At 47.8% G+C, this 21,979-nt stretch overlaps 1 protein-coding gene across 1 annotated transcript; it reads left to right on the top strand.

The window, feature by feature from the left end:
• Window positions 1–8,548: 8,548 nt before the first annotated feature.
• Window positions 8,549–21,967, top strand: C15H12orf76 (chromosome 15 C12orf76 homolog). The gene is made up of 2 exons (XM_075898858.1): window positions 8,549–8,777; window positions 17,746–21,967. Exons 1-2 carry the CDS (start codon window positions 8,651–8,653, stop codon window positions 17,829–17,831), a joined length of 213 nt encoding a protein of 70 aa, XP_075754973.1. The 5' UTR covers window positions 8,549–8,650; the 3' UTR covers window positions 17,832–21,967.
• The last annotated feature ends 12 nt before the right edge of the window (window positions 21,968–21,979 follow it).

Here is a 21,979-nt window from a genome sequence, read left to right as displayed (position 1 = left end):
TAGCTCAGATTTGTTTTCCTCAAAAAAGCTCTAATCACAAAAATGGCGATCGGGGCTTTTTTGCGGAAAAGCGTGTCTAGATTGGCACGGACGCTTTTCCGGAAAAAGTGCTTTTGCGGAAAAGCATCCATGCCAATCTAGACGCTCTTTTCCGCAAATGCTTTTAACGGAAAAACTTTTCCGTTAAAAGCATTTGCGGAAAATCATGCCAGTCTAGGCGAAGCCCCAGGCTAACTCCACTGACTTCACTCAAACAGCCCTAGCTTTACCTCTGGATAACTAAGATCACAATCTAGCCCAAAATGCTTTATGCTAAATCAGCACAAGTTACTCTCTCTTGCAACTGGCATGATTTTCTGGCCCCTAACACACCAAACCCTGAATGTGGCAGACAGACTTCCACGGGAGGTTCACCTGAACCTGTATTTGACTCATTGTTCTGACATCAAAATCCCCTTTCAAAGAGAAAAGCCAAGCACAATAGCAAGTATAATTCACTGCTGAGAAAGCAAAACAAGCTCCCTTCCTTGTTCACTTGTTTGAAAATAATGATTCCGAATTCAAAACCACTTGGGTTCCGGCTACATATGGACTGAATTCCTTATTGCTAATTCTCATTCTGAAATGAAAACCCTGGCCTTTGGGGCCGCACAAAGAAGGGACAAATAGCTGTGAATATGCTCTGCATATGTAGGATTGTTATGTCTGACATTATAAGACATGAATCGTTTAGAAATGCTAAACGTACTAACTGTGGAGTGCAAAAGCTGCATGATTGCTTATTTAATGTGAGTGATGTGGAATATATATGTGACGTCGAGTGTTACAAGATAGATCTAGTTATGGATCTAGAATCTGAAGTTTTGTTTTCCTAAAAGCAAAATGCTTTCAGATCATCTTAGAATACCTCACTGGGGTGTTTGGTTTTTTGTAGACATATTAAAGAGTCAACTGTGGATTTAGATTTGGACTCACAACTGGTCTGTGTGTGTTTCATTGGGGAAACTGTGACAGTGGTAAACTGTGCTGTCACACAAATACAGCTCTGCTGCTCTGCCTTAGCACATGAACAGCATTCTACCATAATAGAAGCCTGTTAGGGAAATCCTATTTAAAGAAGAACCACAAAGTTTCAGCTTGCTAACTAAATGTGCCTGGCACAATAACACTTAGCAGCTGTGTAGGGAGCCTTTCTCCAGACTGCACAAATCACATTACAAAAAGTCTCGGAATCCCCATTGTACAGATGAGGTACAGAGAGGGGAAGTGACTTGCTTAGGCAGATCGCAGATCACGCTCCTAATCTGGTGCCTTGCTGAACTGAAGATCATTTCCTTTTTTGTTTACCTTCCAAGACCTGATTTCAGGATTCCACATTTTATTGGATAGTAGGAGCGGGCAAAATACAGCCCACAGGATGGATCTGGTCTGTGGCCTGCCAGGATCTTCAGGCAGGCTCCCTGCCTGCTAAAGCCCCAGGCCACTCACAGCAGTGCTTAGATGCCATACACCCCTTTTGGTTGGAGAGAATTTGTGTCCTGCCCCTGCCTCCAGCACAATCATCACAGTCAGTTCCAGTTGTGAACTGTGATGGCTGTGGTGAGGGCAGGGGCAGCGCACAAAGTCTCTTCTCTCCCCCAGAAGAGGCCCATGGCCCCTGCAGTTGACCAGTTCAAACAGCTTGGGGCTGCAGCAGGCAGGAAGCCTGCCTGAGGGTCCTGCTGGGCTGCTGATCGGGAGCTGCTTAGGAAGCACCTCCTGGCCATAACCTTCACCCAGCACCTCAGTCCCTCCCGCACCCCAACTCCTTGTCCCAGGTCACCAACCAAACCCTCTGCATTCCCACTTCCCTCCTGCCCTCGGTCAGAACTCCTTCCCAGACCCTGCACCCCCTTCTACACTCCTCCCCCAATCCAGAATCCTCTCCAGCACCCATAGCCACCCCTCAACTCTGCACTGTACCCTCTTCTGCACCCCTCCCCCAGGTCAGAAAACTCTTCTACACTCATATCCCCTTCTAGACCATGCACCCCAATCTCCTGCCCAGGTCACAACCCCCTCCTTCACCCAAACTCCCTCTCAGACCCCATACTCGCTCCTGCACATCAGTCCCTTATCTTGAATTCCCTTCTGCACACAACCTCCATCCCAGATCCCACATCCGCTCCATGGGAAAGTGCAGCCCTTGACCACTTACCTACATCTTGGAATGCCCCCCCATTAAAAATTATTGCCCTCCTGTCCTACAGTGACTGAGAACATCCTAGTTACCTAAAACAGCTCTCCCTATACTACAGGAAATGCCTGGGAGATCACCAACTACTGCAGAAGGGACAGCATCCCTAGGTTTAGTGTAGTATATATAAACCAGAATGCTCTTGAACTATTTTCTTTTATAAAAGCAAATGTAACAAAACCTAGGACTTCATGGTTATCATGACATTGCCTTTTGGGACCACCTGAAACTCAGTAATGAGAGTGAGGACAGAATTCAGATCCTCCTGCTCCAAAAGCTCATATCCCTACAACTTAAGCTAAATGAGGACCTTCATTAGCTGTTAGCAGCATGGGAACTATGGCATTTATTTGAGCAATTCTGAATTCATCCAGTAAGACAGCAATGGTATTTATGCAAGTGGCTTAGTTCATTAAATACACTGTACTTGTTCCACATTAGTAATCTGGGAATTTAAACAGTGTTTTTAATCTTTACAGTTTATATTTAATGTAATTTGCCAACTTTTTCAGCTTTTACAGAAACCTATTGTTAACACTTAAACACTTTCCAACTTTTTTTTATCACAACAGCTATAACACTATAAGTGACACTTAGTTTCTGGCATATCTTCTGCATACACAATTTTGCTCTCCCTAATATACTTTTCAATCTCCAACGCTTGTTTGTAAACTACTTCCCTACCACTATTGCATTAAAAGTACTCTGCCTTATTTTCATTTAACTCAAGAATGAATATGTTTAGCAAAGCTGAATAGTGTTAGAATACATATTTCTGCTCACGATGTTTTCATCAATTGTATGTAACCCCGCTGTCTCCTACATTTATTTGTTACCTTATATGTGGACATTATCTTAAAGATTTAAAACTTGCATAATGAAACGTAAGAACATCAGAATGGCCAGACTGGGTCAGATCAGTGGTCCATTTAGCTCAGTATTCTGTCTTCCAACAGGAGCCAACATCAGGTGCTTCACAGGAATGAATAGAATAGACAATTTTTGAGAGATCAAACCTTCCCATTAAAAATGTTATTTATTTTATGCAGCTATGTGACTGCAAACTTCATTCTGCAGCTTTCACTCTGATGACTTACTCCCATTTCTTATACCTGATGTGAACTAATTTTTGTAGTAAATGAAGGATTACTATACAATACTTCTTTAAAATGCAAAATGATTCTGTTATTGTACACATTATTCTTACATGCTCTGCACATAGTTCTCCCTTGCATACATTAACTTCCAGGCAAGTTTCCTTTAAAACAGACTGATCATTATTGCTAACTAGCCAATTAGCCCAGCATAAGACAGGAGTTTCAGGTCTCTCCTCCACGTCGGTCTTCTCTCCTGAGCCTCCGGTCTCTCGCTCCGTCTCTCTCGCTCCTCCTCTTCCTACTGCTTCCCCGCCTCTCTCTCTCAGCTCTCCTCCGCCTCCTGACTCTCTCTCTGTCTCTCTCTTTCTCTTCTCCCCTTCCTGCCTCTCACTCGGGGGACCACGGAGCCCAAACAGCCATTTGGGCTCCACACTCCCCGTGCTGCATGGGGAGCACGGAGTCCAAACGGCCACTTATGCCACTTGCTCTCCCGCGGTGGCCTGGCTGAGCAGCGCAGAAGTCACCCAGCGCCACGGCGGGAGGCGAAAGGGGGTGGGGCAGTGACGTTCATGGCAGGGGCGGGGCCTGCAACCGCTGTCACACCGCACGTCATCATCCCGCCCTCCTTCCCCTCCTGCTGTGGTGCTTGGCTGACTTCTGTGCCACTCAGCCGGGCCGCCGTAGGGGAGCAAGTGGAGCAAGCGGCTGTTTGGGCCCCGCACTCCCCATGCAGCATGGGCCGCCCAGAGGGAACAGCCAGCATTTCAGGCAACAGCACCCCCCAGAGGGAACAGCCAGCATTTCAGGCAACAGCACCCCCCAGAGGGAACAGCCAGCATTTCAGCATTACAGACACTCAGACACTGGGCTACTATATATATGATGCTTTTCTGAGTAATTTCATGGAAAAACCTGTGGAATGAGCCCAGATGTCTGTTACAAAACAGTCTCCCTGCATAAGTGCCGGGTATAATATGTTAATAAGAATGATTGTGGTAAGTATCTCTTCTGAAAGACAACAAATAGAACATGCCTGAGATTGATGCCAAGAACAAGAGGATTCCCAAAGCAAAGCCCTCTGTGAGAAAGCACAGAAATATCTCCTTTCTAGTGCACAAGGAATCATCAGAGAAAGCCCAGACCGGTAGCAGGTGGGAAGAGAAGGTATCATGAAAAGACTGACTTTCGCTGCTTTAAAACCCTGTATCTTAATCCTGCTGATCCCTAGCAAAGGGGTGAGTAATCCAGACTTCCAGCAAGCCAAGCTCCAGTGTGATTTGAGGAATTTAATCCCTGTAGAAACAGGTACGAGACAGAGAGAGCACTTGCACACTAGAGGGGAAGAAACTGCAAAATATCTTGGTTAATACCTGAGAACTTAAGAATGGCCATACTGGGTCAGACGAAAGGTCCATCTAGGCCAGTATCCCACCTATTCCTGGTGCCCTGAGGGAATGAACAGAACAGGTAATCATCAAATGATCCATTCCCTGTTGTTTATTCCAAACTTCTGACAAACAGAGGCTAGAGATATGATTCCTGCCCATCCTGGCTAACAGTCATTGTGAGACCAATTCTCCATTAATTTATCTAGCTCTTTTTGAACCCTATTATAACCTTGGCCTTCACAACATAGTCTGGCAAAGAGTTCCACTGGCTGACGCAATTCTGTTCTTCCTGAAAAGTAATAGGTGTAACAGCATTGCTCAAGAGGGTTTTTCTTGCGCAAGAAGGGGCGGTGTAGACGCTCCTTCTTGCGCAAGAGCCTCTTTTGAAAAAAATGGTGGCTCATTAGGTATGCAAATGAGGCTTGGTGATATTCCCCACTTAGCCTAATTTGCATATTACTCACGCAAGAAGCTGTGAGTGTAGACATGGCCTAGGGTGTGTGGGTTACACTACACCACAGGATAGTAGGGGTTTTGTAAGCTGCTGACCCCAGGTGTTGTTCAGAGCCTCTGGATAACACAGCTCCTAAGTGTGTGTTCTGCGCTTAGCCCCTGTGTAAGAGCACAACTGGATGGCCTTTTCCCACTGGGCTGTAAAGAACAGGTACTTGTATTGGGGCTCTGAAGAGGGTCTCAAGAACTAATTGTTTAAATAATTGTTATCAATAAACTAGATGTCAATATAAAACCCCTACTGGTACCATGTGCAGGTGACAAAACACGAGGAGAGTGGTAAATGAGGCTGAGGCTAGGGCAGTGCTATAGAGCAATCTGGATCCTTTGGAAAGCTGGACTCATGTTACCCCTGGGGCTTAGATAACACTCAGATATAGCCTGTGAGTGAACCCCCTCTCTTAAAAGAAAACAGACTCAAATTAAGAGTGATGCCAAAGGAAACTGTATTAGGGATTTTTATACAATATCGAGGGGAAAGCTAATAACCTTTAACAAAACAGTGGAAATGTACAGTAAAACAATTCCTAGGACCCCTCAATGCCCCAACTGGACTGCGCGAAAATAAATGATAAGTTCTACCCCACATACAAAGGGTTACTTTACTCTCCTGGACTGGAGTGGCTGAGGCAGAGGCTGTACCACATGGACCTACTGACAGGGGCAGATGACCATTTTGCGGGGCCCACGGCAGCCCAATTTCGCGGGGCCCCCCTTTGCCATGGCGCATGCGCGGTGGCGCCACACGCATGCGTGGGGCTTCTTGAAGCGCGGGGCCAGGAGCGGCCACCCCGCTCGCCCTGCCCTATATCCGCCCCTGCCTATTGAAGACATGAGGAGACCAAGAGGACCAGCATCCTCATCATGCCTTTTTCTCTAGCACCTGAACTAGGGCTGCCAGTGCCCTTAATCCCGGATGCTGATGCAAAAAGAAACAGCAAATACAATGAAGACCTTCCCTTGGTGTTCATAGCATGGCCAGGGCATTCTGACACGGCCTGCCATACAGTGCAGACCACTCTGGGGGAAAAAGTCCCTGAGACTCTATGGTCTATTCCATGGAAGCTATGGGAAATGGTCTGCCAGAAACTTTTGGCCAAGCTGGACCTCAGGATCATTGGGGAATCCCTAAGTACAGCCTTTCTCCAACTGGGTCTTCCCTGAGAGAAGAGGGTCACAAGGTGAGTGTAGGGGGGGTCGTGAGTAGGGTCACTAGCCATCCAGGTTTTTCCAAACATAACCTCTTTTTTGGTCATCAGGTCCTCCTCCAGGCAGATCTTGAAATATTGAAAATGTGATTTTTTTTCCTGGCCTTCCAAGCTTGGAAGCTGGAGACCAGTGGTTACTATCTGGGCACCCAGTTCAGATAGCAGCACCACTGCCAGCAACAGTATAGAAGGAAGGGCGGCATGGTACTGCCACCCTTCCATTTGCACTGCTGCTGCTGGTGGCACTGCCTTTGGATCTGGGTGGCAGCAAAGCAGTGGCCGCTAGCAGGTCATCCAGCTCAGAAGCCAGTGCCACCACTAGCCACAGCACAGAAGGAAGGTTGGAATACTGCCTCTGGGGCTAGAACATGCACTGTAAGCAGACCTGAAGTAAGAAATTGGGGAGGGGTACAGACCCTCCTAGTCTCCTTTAAATGGCACCCATGGGTGCATTACTCTTGGATCCATGTTTCATGGCTTAAGCCAATCGCTAGCAGTTAGAGATGAGGAGGAAACTAAATGTGTGTGAGTGAGGTGATGGGGAAATAATTCTGTTCCTTCTACAGGGTTCTTACACTTTCTCTGAAGCAGCTTGTGCTGGCCACTGTCAGAGACAGGATGATCGATAAGATGGATCCTGGGTCAAACCCCAGTTCAGCAATTCCTGTTTTTAAGTTTTCTGTGAACATTCAGTAGTATTCAGTCTGGGTGCAGCTAGAATTTTCAGCAATACAAGGGATCTGCCTGGACAACACAGCCATGAAATAAAATCTACACCTTTCTCTTTTAATCCCATCTCTTTGGTCATATGTACCATTCCCACAAGGTTACACATAAACTGAGTGACGAGAGATTAATAGTTGTAATATTATAAGACATCTATCTTCACTCTACGCTTCTGTTCACTCAGATTGCTTCATGCCCTATGTAATATCAAGATATGGGGGTTCACACACAGGAAATTAGATATGAAGAAAAACCTCAGGAATAAATCTAAAAAAAGTCTTAGAAATCAGTATGGCCTCAAGTTGTATCAGCCTCCTGTCTGAACGCATGTACTTGGACTGTTGCTTCATCTGCCTTTATCTATGTAAAAGGTACAGAGATCAGCAGAAAGGAAATTGAATGCATCTATAGCCCTGTCTCCAACCAGTATGTTGGATAGAAGAGTAGTTTCTATCTCATCACTGCTTTCCTGGGCACACTCAGTCTGCTTTAATAAAACTAGCTCCTTACTTCAAAGAGCTGTCTCATTTATTTTGATAAAGATCACATAACTAACACAAACTTAAAACTTCCCTTTAAACAACCCCAGTTTATCTGTATCATGCCTGGAACAGTGCTATGAATATGTATTTGGATTTTTTAACAAATTTACTTCTGCTGTATTCATGTCCTTTTTGCATTTGTTCACCAGGGTTGGCCTTACCATGAGGGAAATTGAGGTGGCCTCAGGTGCCAGACTGTGTGTGTGAGGCGGGGGTGGAGAGGAAGGGAGGGGGGAAAGGCGCCACTAGGACCCAGAATGTAGAAAATTGTGTCTGCTGCTGGTGCAGGGAGGGGACATGGGGGCATCATTTGAGCTCCCCACTGCAGGTGCCAAAATGTTGTGGGTTGGCCCTGTTTGTTCCACGTGGACTTTTAAGCCAGTGCATCAGAAACATTCATGGGGAGAGGAGGCCAAATCAAAATGTGTCAGTACTGACAGAAATGAAGCTCAACATAGGCAGGTGGTCAACTTCTCTGGCTCACCTCCAACTTGAAGTCAGAAATAACAAGAGGTGATTTACCAAGCAGCATGCTCCTAGCACCCGTGGAGGCCCTGTGAAACAATAGCACAGGCTAATAGAGCAGGCTCACAATAATGACCTGCAAACAATGAGCCACACAGCCTGATGTCTGGCTGGTTAGCAAGGGAGGAAGGAAGGAATTAAAATGGGAAGGAGAGGGTGGGAAGAAGGCAGAGGAAAGAAAAGGAGGGAGAGGAAAATGCGAAATAAAAGAGGAGGAAGGCAGAGGGAAGGGGAAATGGAATTAAAAGGAAAGGGGAAGGCAGAGGAAAAGGGAGAAAGCGGGAGGGGGGGGGGGGGTAGAGGGAAGGCCGGAGAACGCGATCAAGGGCCGAGCGGAGCAGGCAGGCAGGCGCCCCGCCCTGCCCCGCCTCCCACTTATCCGCGGCCAGAGCCGGCCGTAGGCGGCGGCGGGAGGATGCTGCGGCGCGGGGCGCGGCTGGGCTGGGGGCTCGCCCTGCTGCTGGCGCTGGCGGGGCCGGGCGGGGCGGCGGTGCCTGCGGAGCGGAGCCGGCCCTACGCTGTGCTGCGGAGACAGAACCTGGGTAAGGAGGGGCCGGGCGCCCCCATCCCCTCGGGCCCCGCCCGGCTGCCCCCCGCCCAAGGCGGGGCTCGCTCGCTGCTCCCCCCGGGGGGCAGGACTCGGTCCCTTGCTCCCCTCCGCGGGCCCCTTCTCCCAGGGCGGCCAGGGCTCCTCCGGCGGCCTGCTGGGCTCTGGCTAGCCCGGGAGGCCAGGTGGGGTGCGCTGCAGGCTGCCCGGGCTCGTACCCGGGAGGGGAGGGCGCGGGCCAGCCGGTCAGTGGCGCTGCTGTTTGCACCATGCCCGCCCCGCTGTGCACGGTCCCGAGGTCGCCCTGCGCTGTCACTTCCGAAGCTCGGGATCCGCCGCAGAATGCCCCTGGCCAGACCCACCGCTGCCCGCTCGGGCCCGCTGGCCAGGGTGATGTTCAGACAGGGGGGGAGGCTCTGACTGTGGCCAGAGCCCGTGCCCTTAATTTGGGGCCTGAAATGATTTGATGGGTCCCTCCCCGCCGTGGATTTGCATCTTGTGTTCTCTTGTCCCTATCACGTAAAATCAGGATCCCAGCAAAACATTTGGCTTTGGACAAAATTGCATTCCGCCCCCCCCCCCCCTTCTGAGTTTTCTTTGGTAGGGAATTTTGTACTTTGCAAAATGTCCCTTTTCCCATGTGGCTGCTAGCACCACTTGAGTATTATTGGGCACCTACAGCCCAGTAAGCGTGCACAGAGCTCGCATAGGCAGCTGGACATGCTGCTGATGATTTGATGTTTAAACTCTCGAAATGATGTAAAGCCGATGGAAGGCATGGGGGCCCCTGCATAGTGAAGGCTTGGACATGTGTACCCAGCCAAGGACAGCAAGCTCCCCTCAAACTGTGGTGCAATGTGCCCTCAGTTCTGGAGAGATCACCTCTAGAGGCGTTTTTATGGCCCACTCACTCCTTGATGCCTCTAGGGAGATAATTGAAGTCAGGGGTCTTGTGACACAGGTGGCCGGTTCTGTGATGTGGACTGCAATGGTGGCTCAAGCACTACTGAGAAGAGTTGCATTGAGGATCCAGATATGTGTTTGATAAACGCATATGCAATGTGCAGGGACAGCTTCCCCTTGTTGACTCTATTCAGGCACACAAACAGAGCTGCCTCCTCTCCACACCTGCAGACTCATCAGACCTATACTGCTCCAGATTGAACTTGAAGGAATCAGTCAAAGTTCTAATATTTACAAATTATAAGATGTACCCAGCGTTGCTCAGGTCCTTAAATAAGTTTTGTTTATCTTCATTTAAGTAATTGCTCTGAGGTGGAGAGGAGTGGTTCAGGATGCAGGCTGCCTTGGGTAGAGAGGATAACCTCTCTCCCCAGGTGAGAAGTGCCTCTCCATGGCCTCTGCAGCTTCAGTGGACACAGCCAGGGTAGGGGTGCAATGGTGACAGGTGACGGGAAGGAAGGGGGACATTAGCTTCACCTCTCCCTACTCCTTTACCCCACCCCACCCTGCCTCCTCCCAGCACTCCCTGGAGTGCCATGGCCAGGGAGCGGCGCCACATGGCCTGGAACTACCCAGTTTGCAGTTTCTTTGCCACCACTTGTGAGGGGTGGGGGGAGGATGTTTTGCAGATTCCTGCTGCCAGCACTGGCCCTCCTGGCAGCTGCTGATTGGCCCCTCTTGCCTTTGAGGTACCTATAGCCCTGCGTTCACTCCCCGTGCATTGCCAGTGGAAGGGTACACCCCCTGTGCTAGGAGTGAGGAATGCAGCAAACTCTTCACTTTCTGGACACTCCCAGATGAAGGGAAACAGTCAGCAATATAAAGGGTGCCTGGGAGTGGGAAGCTAAGGGTTGCGCCAGTCCTGGTTGCAGGGGGAGCGTGCCTCCAGCCATCTTCTTTCACCTGCCTGGTGATTGTCTCTTTTCTGAATGGTTTTCTGAAAAGCTTTCCAGGTGCATCCCATTTTCCTGGCGCAACCAAACCCTGACATTGCTTTAAGTAATGATAAAAGGAAGCTGTGTACTAATTTCGTGGTCCTAGCTCTTCCCATTTAGGAGTTCCTGAACAAACAGACATACAGACACACTCACAGATAGACAAATTCTCTACAATTTAGAAGGCTACCAAGGGAGTTCCTTTACAGGTATGTGAGCTGAAAGGAAGTTAAACCTTGCATTTTGACATTCTTGGGAACTTTTGAAAAAATGTTTTGAATTTCTTTTATTTTGTATTACCTAATAGTCAAAAGCAAAAATGAAATACTTCAATTGACCTGACTTTTTTTAATTACTTTTATTTTTTCTGGAGAATTTTGAAAATTTCAGGATTTATTCCTAATTCAAATGAAAACAAATTGCAAAATAGTCCTTAGTGCCAGTCAACGAAGGGGATTACAAGAATATCCCGAGTCTAGTATGTATGTTCTGTTTCACCAGAGATGGTCACATTAGGTCTTAAATGAAAGCTGGCGTCACGCTGGTTGTTAATGTCACTATGAGTTGTATGCACACATAATATGGTGGGAGTTAGGCATATACAGTAAAACTCCATTGGTCCGGAATCCAGTGCTCTGGCACTCCTGATGGTCTGGCACCATCGGGAACCCGGAAGTGTTCCGGGCAGCCGGACAATTGGAGCTGCTCTGCGCCCAGCTTCCCCGTTTCAGCCGCTACTGAAACTGACCAGAAGCTGAATCTGCGAAGCCGGGGGCAGAGCAGCTGGGGTGCTGCCGGGTTGGTCCTATAGTGCTGCCTCTCAGGGATGTGGGACCAACCCGGCAGCACCCCAGCTGCTCTTGGGGACACCTGGGGCAGAGCAGCTGGAGTGCTGCCGGGTTGGTCCCGCAGCACCGAGGGGCGGCACTATGGGACCAACTCGGCAGCACCCTAGCTGCTCTTCCCCAGGTGTCCCCGATTCAGCCACTGCTGAAACTGACCAGCAGCTGATTTTCCCCCCCTCACCCCATCCCTGACCCCTCAAAGCCCCCCCTTCCAATAGTCTGGCATATTTGATAATCTGGCACCCCTTGGGTCCTAAAGCTGCTGGATTATCGGAAGTTTACTGTATACTGAAAATGTTTGAAAACCTGTATCAAGGCAAAGTTGACAAATAGATTTTCTGTCTGATCTGATGGCTGCACGCCTGCATATGAAATCAACAGGGAAGAAGCTGGACAAAAAAAAAAAAACAAGCAGTGGATCTTTTTGTTGTCTTTGAGTACAGACAAAGAACTTTGGGGGGATATAAGTAGAAGACAAAAAGACTCCTCTTTATCCTGCATCTTGAAAGTAAATGGTCAGTGTATTGACATTCATGGAAACAGAATCTATGCCCTACCTGGGTGGCAAATGTTGAAAAGGACTTTGTGTTAGATAGATCTTCTTTAAACTGTAAGTTAGCCTGTTAGGTTTAGTTTCTGGAAAGAGTCTCTAGAAAGATTTTGTTTATATATAACCTTTTTGTTTCCATTAGTCTTGCTCATCTCTTAAATTAGGGTTGAGGAACCTCAGGCCTGGAGGCCGGATGTGGCCTCTGGATTAACTGGATCTGGCCCCTGAGGCTTGGGGCTCCCCTCACACCTGCAGTGGGGGAGCCCTGAGCCTTGCATGCCTGCGTCAGGAAAGCTTGGGGCTGCATCCAACCCATGGGCTCGGCCTGGTGGGAGGGAGAAGTGGCTCCATGCACTATTGCACGCTCTCCTCTCACTGGAAAAACAAAGCACAGCCCAGAGGCTTTTCCCCTGCTACTCGTGCCCAGACCCCACACTAAAAGCTCTCTTCCCAGTAGTCCTCTCCCATACACTGAACCTTTCATTTTTTGGCCCCACCCCAGAGCTGGGGATCCACAAAATCTACTAGCCAAGGTCCCCATAGCTCTGATGTGTAAGGTGGGGGAGGGGTTGGTGGTTTTGGTTGGGTTTTTTTTGCTTCTCTTGTATGTAACACTCCCCCCCCCTCCCAAATTTGATTTTTCTGTGGGTCTTTGGCCCTGACCCCCAAAAAAGGTTTCTCACCCCTGCCTTAAATCTTTGGTAAACTCACCCTCAGTTTCTCTAGAAATGTACCTCAGTGCTGTGATATGAAATCAGGATCTGATAGTGAGGTGATTCTCGCAGGCTTTTGGAGACAGCAGACTTGGTATCTCTGTAAGTGTTCCGTGAAGAAGGCTTGGACTACTGGGAAATGATTCCAAGGGGGTTAGGGACTGAGATGCACTTACTATTGCAAGGCAAAGTAAGGGCTGACTCCTCCATGGCCTTGAGCAGCTGGGGACAAGGGGAGGCTGCTCCAGCCCTGGTTCCACTGCAGCTTTGGGCAGTGAGAGCTGCTCCAGCAGTGAATGCTACTCTGGCTCCAGCCCTGGTCCTGCCACAGACAGGTTCCTGCCAGCCAGGCTGGTTAACTGGTTACCTGGTAAGCAGGCTGATAAGCCATGTGATTATCAGGTAACCTGTTAACCTCTTACATCCCTAGTTCTGACCTGGAAATACAGTAACTTTTACCCTCTTTGGGATGATAGCAAGGGTCACTGGAATGGGACACCGATCTCCCCATGTGTGGGATCCCCTCAAAGCAGGCCTGTTCATCCACACCAGTGATTATTTAGTATAAACATTCCATCTTCTTGCCTGTTTAAACAGTGGTTAGGTGTGAGCAGAAAGTCTCTTCTGGTCATCTGATTAAAATCAGAAATGTGAACAAGGGAACAAAACTACTCTTGAGTGCAAAGCACAGCAGGTGCTCAGGGTTAGTTCTGTTTTTTCTCTCTCTGGCTCTCGCGTACATGAGTTGAAAGGGTTCTGAAAGCAAAAGCCTTTTGAGTTGCAGGTGCCAATGAAATAATGTAAAGTTTAGTTTGAAAGGCTCATCTCTAGGAAATGTACTCTTGAAAAAGAGATGTTCTTCATGTGACAGATTGTCTAATAGCGATGATCAAATGCTCACTTTTTTCACAGTCTGTCTGCAAATGAGAAGTGCAAGTTGAGAGGGGAGGAGAGATAACATGCTAGCAGTGAACAGGGTGAAATACAAGTTGGCTCTAAATTTTCAGCTGCTGCTTTTGGAACCTGCAAGAGAACTAACCCTATGTTGTGTGAATTTCTTTTGGCATGTGTGGGGGAATAGTATTTTCTAAATTGCGATGACTACAGGCAGTCCCCGGGTTACATGGATCCGACTTACATCAGATCCCTACTTACAAACGGGGTGAGGCAACCCCGCACTAGCTGCTTCCCCGCAGCAGACCAGGGAGACGCAAAGCTAGCGCCCCCCTCCCCCCCAGCAGACCAGGGAGACGCAAAGCTAGCGCCCCCCTCCCCCCCAGCAGACCAGGGAGACGCAAAGCTAGCGCCCCCCTGCCCCCCAGCAGACCAGGGAGACGCGAAGCGGCTTTTTTCAGCAGACCCCTCAGCTTGAGAATAAAGGACTGAGGGAAGTGAGGTGTGGGAGAATAAAACTGAGCTCTGGAGAAATGTTTGGCTAGAGTTTCCCCTACAATATGTACCAGTTCCGACTTACATACAAATTCAACTTAAGAACAAACCTACAGTCCCTATCTTGTACGTAACCCGGGGACTGCCTGTATATGTTGTTAGATAAAAACTGGCTAACTTTTAGAGAACTATAAGTAATCATCATCCAGGGATTTCTAGAAGGGTCTAGTGAGTATGGATCAGTTCTTGATCAAGTGCTATTCAATATCTTTATCATCAATCTGGAGGAAAACACATAATTATTGATCAAGTCTGCAGATGACAGCAGTTGGTGGAGTAGATAATTGTAAGGTCAAGTCAGTTCTACAGAGCCATCTGGGTTGCAGGAGAAACAAGGCTCATGCAGTCACGTTTTAATGCCACTAAATGGAAGCTCATGTACAGCAGGGCTGGACAAAATATGGCCCAGCAGCTGGATCCAGTCTGCGAAGCCACCAGATCCGGCCCACGGACCACGCTGCTGGGACACTCAGGCTCACACAGCTGCTGCGGTTTAAAACACAGTCCCTGCAGCTCTCTGCTCTACAGAGAGGGGGAGGCTGTGTGAGATCCCTGCAGCCCAATCCTCAGCTCCTGTAGGCCAGAAACAACCAGCCAATAAGAACTGACCTCGGCCAATCTCTCAGCTCCTATTGGCTGGAAACAGCCAGCTGGTCTCAGCTGAGAAATTGGCCTGAGAGACTGGGGCAGTGCAAGCATCTGTCTCCCCCCACCTCCTGGAGTTGAGAGCCACGTGGTGGGAGCATCCTGTATTTTCTAGTGGGCCAGGGCTGCAGCAGGTAGGGAGCCCAGCCTACCCTGGGGGGTGCAGCAGCCTGCTGGCCAGGAGACACTTAGGTAAACTCCTCTCGGCCAGAGCCTGCCTGGAGCACTCCTGCCCCTCCTGCACACCAACTCCCTTCCCCAGATCACCACCCAAACCCTCTGCACCTCCTCCCCCAGGCCAGAATCCTCTCCTGCACCCACACTCCCTGACCCTACACTCATCCCCTGACCCAGGTCACAACTTCCTCCTTCAACCAAACACCTTCTCAGACCCCACACTGTTTCCTGCACCCCAGTCTCTTACCTCCAACCTAGATCCTGCATCTCCTCCACAGAAAAGTGTGACCTTTGACTACTTACCAAAATCTTGGAGTGGCCCCCCCATAAAAATTGTTGCCCACCTCTGCTGTACGTCCTGCTACACCTCTCACCTAGGCCAGAATCCTCTCCTGCACCCAAACACCCTGCTAGATCTTGCACCCCAACCCTCTGCCCCAGGTTACTACCCACACTGTCTGTAGTCTGTACCCCCTTTTCTCATCCCAGGTTACAATTCCCACCCAGACTTTGTATCTCCTCCTCGAGCCCCTCCTCCCAGGCCAGAATCCTCTCCTGCACCCATACTCCCACCCTGAACTTACATCCCTATCCCCTGACCCAGGTCACAACCCCCTCCTTCTTCCAAACTCCCTCTCAGACCCCCTACTGTCTCTTGCACCCCAATCCCTTATCCTGTGCGCCCTTCCATACCCAGCCTCCACCGTGGACCCTGCATCTCCTTCACAGAAAAGTGCAGCACTTGACCATTTTCCAAAATCTTGGAGTGCCCCCACATAAAAAATTATTACCCACCCCTATGTACAGGTTGAACCTCTCTAATGTGGCACCCTTGGGATCTGACTGGTGCTGATCCAGAGAATTTGCCAAACCACAAGAGTTCAGTATTGTCTAGCAGTGTTACCAACACTTCCACTGTTTAGTGGGCTCTTAGAAGACATTTAGGGGTAAATTAAAGTAAGAACAACACAAAACACTGAGAACCAGGACTGATGGCTGTAAAAAAAACTTTATGGGACTGCAGGAAACTTGGCCGACCACAAATGTTGCCAGACCAGACTGTGTCAGACTAGAAAGGTTCAGCCTGTTTCTGACTTACAAAAAGAGGGATTGTGACTAAGAAATGAACTGCAGGGTTGTGGATGATGAGGAGGGGAGTCCTGGTGGATAACCTGCTAAACATGAGCATGCAGTGTAGGGATTTTAAATAGTGGTTAATAAGAGTGATTGGAATTTCCATCGACTGCTCGATTAGTTGATAAGGTGGTTTGCTGTGGCTCTGCTTTTTAAATATAGCAAGAGCCACCGTCTGTCCCAGCTTGAGCCCAATTCCAGGCCACTGTGGCTCTGCTTTTTAAATGTAGTAAGAGCCTAGCAGCTCTTATTACATTTAACAAGCAGAGGTGCAGTGGGGGAACCAGCACAAGCAGGGACTGAGCTGTTCAGACACTGCACCTGTGCTTTCTCCCTCCCCCCCCCTTCCATGGAGATGGTGCTGAGGGGAACAGGCTTTTAAGCCGCGCTCCCGCTCCCCCCATTTGCTGCCTCTGATACAGAGGCAGCTACGAATGGGGAGAGCGATTAGTCAAGTAGAGACTTGACTTCCCAGTAAGCCTACGCTTACAGGGTAGACAACTGCTCAACTAGTCACTTACATCTCTAGTGCAATGTGATGTGGCATCTGACATCAAATGCATTCGTTGGCTGTGTAAGCAGGGCATGTTGAATACAAGGGAAATGTTAATACTCCTGTACTGAAATTAGTGAGCCCCATGGGAAAGCCTTCAGAAAAGGAAACTGATTCAAGGTCACTGCATCACGGAGAGAGGATAAAGCGCAGTCTGCCTAGTTTACCGAAGAGAAGGCTGAGTCTAGGTATATCTACCTGGGGAGAAGATTTGTAGTACTAAAGGCCTCTTCCTGCTCACAGACAAAGGCCCCAAATCCCTTGACTATATGCTGAAACTGCACCAATTCAGGCTAGCAAGAAGGTGCAGATGATTTACTGTGTATAATTAGTTGGGATGTTATCATGTAGATGACTATTGGCTAACTGATAAGCCCAGGCTGATTGGTTAATCTTCTCGACTTAATGCACACATACCCCCTTGCTGCCTCTGTATTAGCAGCAACAAGGTGGGGTGCAGGAACCTGTGCTTGTAAGAAGCTGCCTTTAAGCAGGCTCCCCATGAGCACCGGATCCGCCAGCTGCTTCCTCTGCTAGAGAGGCAGTAGTTCAGAGAGAGGGGGCCTGGCACAAGCCAATACGCACAAGGAGCTGGCTCAGCAAACTCACCTGCATTCCCCTCTTCCTGCGGCCATAAAAGCTAGTTCAACTCAGCACCAGCTCCTTGGTGCCACCTGCTTCCCACCCCCAGAGGAGGGCGAGGGCAGGGGAGGCTATCACAAAGCAGCCTTTGTCGGCAGCAGGCCTGAGCTCCCCCATGGACAGAGACTGCTCTCACCTGTGTAAGGAGAGGAACTCCCATTATAGACCATGGAAAAACTGACTTAATTGGGAATTGAAACAAGCCTTGAGTGATATCGAAGGACTCCTGACAAATTCATAACAGAACCTTTGATGTCACTGGTTTGGGACATGCTGCCCTAAATAGGACGATAAATGGTCCCTTTCCCATCTTAAGCTTACCCCTGTCCCATGCATGCTGTTTGTTTCCTCTTGCAGTGCTCATGGGAAGCATCTTCAGTATCCTGTTAATCACCATGATCCTGTTGGCAGTGTGTGTCTACAAGCCCATTCGGCGACGGTAGCAGAGCTGGAGGAATCTAATCGGATCAGTCACCTTGCCCGTGGAAATTTTGCCGTCACAACTCTGGTGCTCAAAAATGACCTGTGCTATGCAGCAACCGTAAATCCATCCTGATGTTTCGTCTGAGATCTAGCTTGTAAACTACTATGTCTACTTAGTAATGAGACTATGAGAAGTATTTTTTCCCCTCTAACATGTAACATAACCGGTTGTTTCCCTTGCAGAGGCATGCCTACAACTGCTTGGCTGCTCTCAGACTCCTTAGCTTGAATCTTAAAATCTCCTTTAGCTTAATAGAGACCTGTGTCTACAGACATGGGTGCCTAAAGTTAGACACTTAAATAAATGGGGGCCTCAGTCTGACAGATCTTATGTCAGTGACTAATTCTAAGCACTCATGTTTGACAATGTTAGCTGTGAACTTCAGTTAGTATTTGCCCTAACTCTGATAAGAAAAGCTAGGAGTATGTGAAGTATTTTACTTTGGTACTGCCCACAGACAAGTTCTCTCCTTAGACTTGTTCTGTTTCTGAATTCTGCTCTCAATTCCCGGATGGGAATATGACATAAATAACCTTCATGAATTTTCCTGAAACACAGACTCTAATTGATCTTAAAATGACAATACAGTGTACTTTAGATAATGTGGGTCATGTGCCATATTTGGCAGCAAGATGGGTTAAATTTCAGCTCTTTCATATATCAGAAGTCTTCTAGATCTAGTCTGTCAAATGCCCATTGGATTACAGTTTGGTGGTATCAGTAACAGTTGAAGGTTTTTTATTTCTGTTCTAAAAATCATAATTTTTAATTTTTAACTTTTTTTTAATTTTTAAATCATAATTTTTAAGTCCCAAGGGCATTAGATTATGGTATAGTGAGTTGTTTTGCAGTCTTAAGGAGTGCAACTCTCCTCAAGCATGGAGTCTTCTGTCAAGTGTCTAGAGTGACTCTTATAAAAGCCAATCAAAAGGCAAGGGCTTACCTGTACTTTAGAACCATGAACTTGGCTTTGTAGGGCTAGCCTACACACACACATTTGAACTGAAATAAAATAGGAATTTAAACTGCCTGACTTATTTTTGGGGCACTGGTTTGTTAGTGGCATTAACAACTTTCATTCTGAATTAAGTGTCCACATGCAGACTTGCACCAAAATAGCCATGGTTGGCTTTAGGAATCCAGTCCAAATTTGTCTGTAGAGCAGACCCCAGCAGTGAGCATGTGTTTAACTGTATAATAGGCTGGGGCTCAGTAGCTGAAATGAACAACAGTATAAACTTCAGTCCCTTAGATGTTTCCAGGAAAGTCAGTCATGGCTGAGAGGCTGCTTTGATGAGAGTGAGGGAATGTCACTTTCAAAACCTTTTGGAAGTGTTGTGTGTTTGTGATAAATGTTGATGCTGGCAAATTCCAGTTGCTGCTATTTTTATTTTGCACTAGTTTAAGTGTTAGTTGGATTTTTTTTGTTTGTTATTTAACAAAGAACTGCTTTGTGGAGGTAATTTATTTTAGACTATTTTAATTTCATGTGAGGAATAGCTCCCTGTGTCTCTTCTGTTGGCTTCAACCTTCTATTGTGGCTCATGTAAGTAACATCCACTGGTTCCATTTTATTTAGCGGGATGATGTGACTTCTGCTGAAAGTAGCGATGACTCTTTGTAGTAAGATGATGCCCTGGTGTTTGTACCCTGCAATACCCAGCCTTGAAGTAAAATCTGAGCTAAAGTGAGAGTACACTGGTGGTGCGTTTTAGTTCTTGTTGCACCTTTTTCTGTTTGGTAAATTGTATCAGCCAAGTCGTCTCCTTACTCTCCCTGTCTTCATTTCACCTAAAATCACGTGTTCCTTTTCATTAGCATGGCAGTAAGGGAAAGTCCAGCTGCATTCAAGGTTATGGGCTTGTAGTTACAGCTCTGTCTGATTGCTTGAAGTGATATTCTTGTTTACATTCTCCACTCCCAGCTAATCCCCTTTTTGTACAAATAACAAGTTAACAAAACAAGTCTGCTATATACAGATACTCTGCACATCCTACAAACTCTGTCCCAGCTTCCTGGAAGGACTTGGCAATCCACCCAGCAGCCATTACTGGCAGGTGCCTGAAAGGCATTGACAGCCCATGGGTGAGGAAAGATGAGCCTGTCTTATAATCTGCATAGGGGGCACTCAAGAAGGTGAAGAAATTAAAGGAAAGATATGAAGTTAATGTGCAAAAGCTGAAATGTAGGAAGAGCCTCTGTGGTTACTAAGGGCACGTCTCCACTACGCTGGGGATAGACACACTTAATCGGTGTCCAAGTGTTCCCCGTCCACGCCAGTGGAGAAGAGTAGCTGGTGTGGATGGGAGAGCAACCCTGCTGGCCTTACCACACACAAGACACAAGGTAAGTATAAACAGGAAGGCTGCGTCTAGACTGGCAAGTTTTTCCGCAAAAGCAAGTGCTTTTCCGGAAAAACTTGCCAGCTGTCTACACTGGCCGCTTGAATTTCCGCAAGAACACTGACCGATCTCATGAAAGATTGTCAGTGTTCTTGCGGAAATGCTTTTGCACAAGAGGGCCAGTGTAGACAACGCGGTATTGTTTTGCACAAAAAAGCCCAGATGGCGAAAATGGCGATTGGGGCTTTCTTGTGCAAAATCGTGTCTAGATTGGCATAGACGCTTTTCCACAAAAAGTGCTTTTGCGGAAAAGCGTCCGTGCCAACCTACTCTCTTTTCCGCAAATGCTTTTAACGGAAAAACTTTTCCGTTAAAAGCATTTGCGGATAATCATGCCAGTCTAGACGTAGCCGAATGGTATAGGACCCCACAACAGAAATAAAATACACAAGCTTGACTGTGACTCAGGTAAGCACAGAATAAGAACCCAGATGACAGGAGGAGGGTCTCAGGGACATTACCATCTCTCGCAGGTGAGGACCTCACAGCGATGCCTGGCACCGGGGTTTCAGACTTAGTCTTACCTGTCTGGAACTCAGCATGATTGACAGCAGGATCCTGCTCCGGCTGGATCCGTTCGGCCTAACACCCCAACGAACCCCTTTCTCCCTGCGCCGTCGTGGGTGCAAGTATGTCCTAATCAGGAAGGAGTGACGATGGATGTCACTCTGTGCCTCCCTAAACTTAACAAGCATGAATCCTGGCGTACCCGCCTGAGTAACCCTGCACTCTGCCACTTAGATGCTGTTACCAGGCAGACTATAGTCACGTGTCTGCGGGAAAAGGAGGGCCAAAATGGAGTCCCTGTTGTTGTTGGGCTCTCAAAATGGCAACTGTGTAACTTTAAAACTACAGTGTCACCTGGTCTCTTTTTTTATCCAGGACTCTGACCTGTCTCGTGGAGGAAGTCCTGGTTGGCTACTGATCCAAGAAAAGGAGGAAGGTAGCCAAAAAGAGAAGTTCTCATGAACAGGGTTGAAAAAAAAAAATCAGACAAGTGCTAGAAACTATGTCATTGTGAGAGTGGCCCCAGCAGGGGCTAAAATAGCGTTACAATCAATTCAGGAGGGTTGGGGCTACTAGTCTTCTACCCCTCTTACCAGCTATTCCCAACCAAGTTCTGGTGGGGATCAATGCTGTGACAGCCCTGTTTAATTCCTGCAGCTCAAAAGCAGAGCGGGCACAGTTGTTCTTTGGGTATGGCACAGTCAGGTCAGCAGGAAGAAACTGTGTGGAAATCAAGCACACTCAGTGCAGATAAAGCTTCAGAGATGTAGCTGCTAATCAATAACATGCCACTGTGTATCTAGGAATTGCTATTTTTAAGATGCTTATCACCTGGGTAAATTTGGCCAGATTGTTAGAAGCAGCATCACCTCCCAACCCGAAGGCATCCCTGTTCCAGAGTACAGAGACAGTAGAACTTTTCAATTAAATTTAAGGTTTACCAACATTGTCCTCTCTCTGCAATCTTTGTTGTCGAAGGGTGCTGAAGCTTTAAAAAAAAAAATAGTAATTTGGCCCGAGGCAGACGTCGGCTGTGGTAAGTCTCAGTCCCAATGATCCCAGTTGCATCTAAACTGAAAACATCAAATAATAGAAAGTATACAGCAATATGACCTATGGTTGTTGGTATCAGCTCTGCCTAGAATACAATTATTCTGCTTAAAGAATTGCTATGATCCCACTCAGCTACCATTCTCAT

Source organism: Pelodiscus sinensis, chromosome 15 (assembly GCF_049634645.1).
Source record: "Pelodiscus sinensis isolate JC-2024 chromosome 15, ASM4963464v1, whole genome shotgun sequence".
Taxonomy (NCBI): domain Eukaryota; kingdom Metazoa; phylum Chordata; order Testudines; family Trionychidae; genus Pelodiscus; species Pelodiscus sinensis.
The sequence above is the reverse complement of the archived record's forward strand: the minus strand, read 5'-3'. Positions and strand labels throughout refer to the sequence as shown.

What these genes read in the sequence shown, in the direction of transcription:
- C15H12orf76 (XM_075898858.1), top strand. Translation starts at nt 8,651, where the DNA reads ATGCTGCGGCGCGGGGCGCGGCTGGGCTGGGGGCTCGCCCTGCTGCTG. An exon ending in GCTGCGGAGACAGAACCTGG is followed by an intron (nt 8,778 to 17,745) that starts GTAAGGAGGGGC and finishes TTCCTCTTGCAG; the next exon opens with TGCTCATGGGAAGCATCTTC.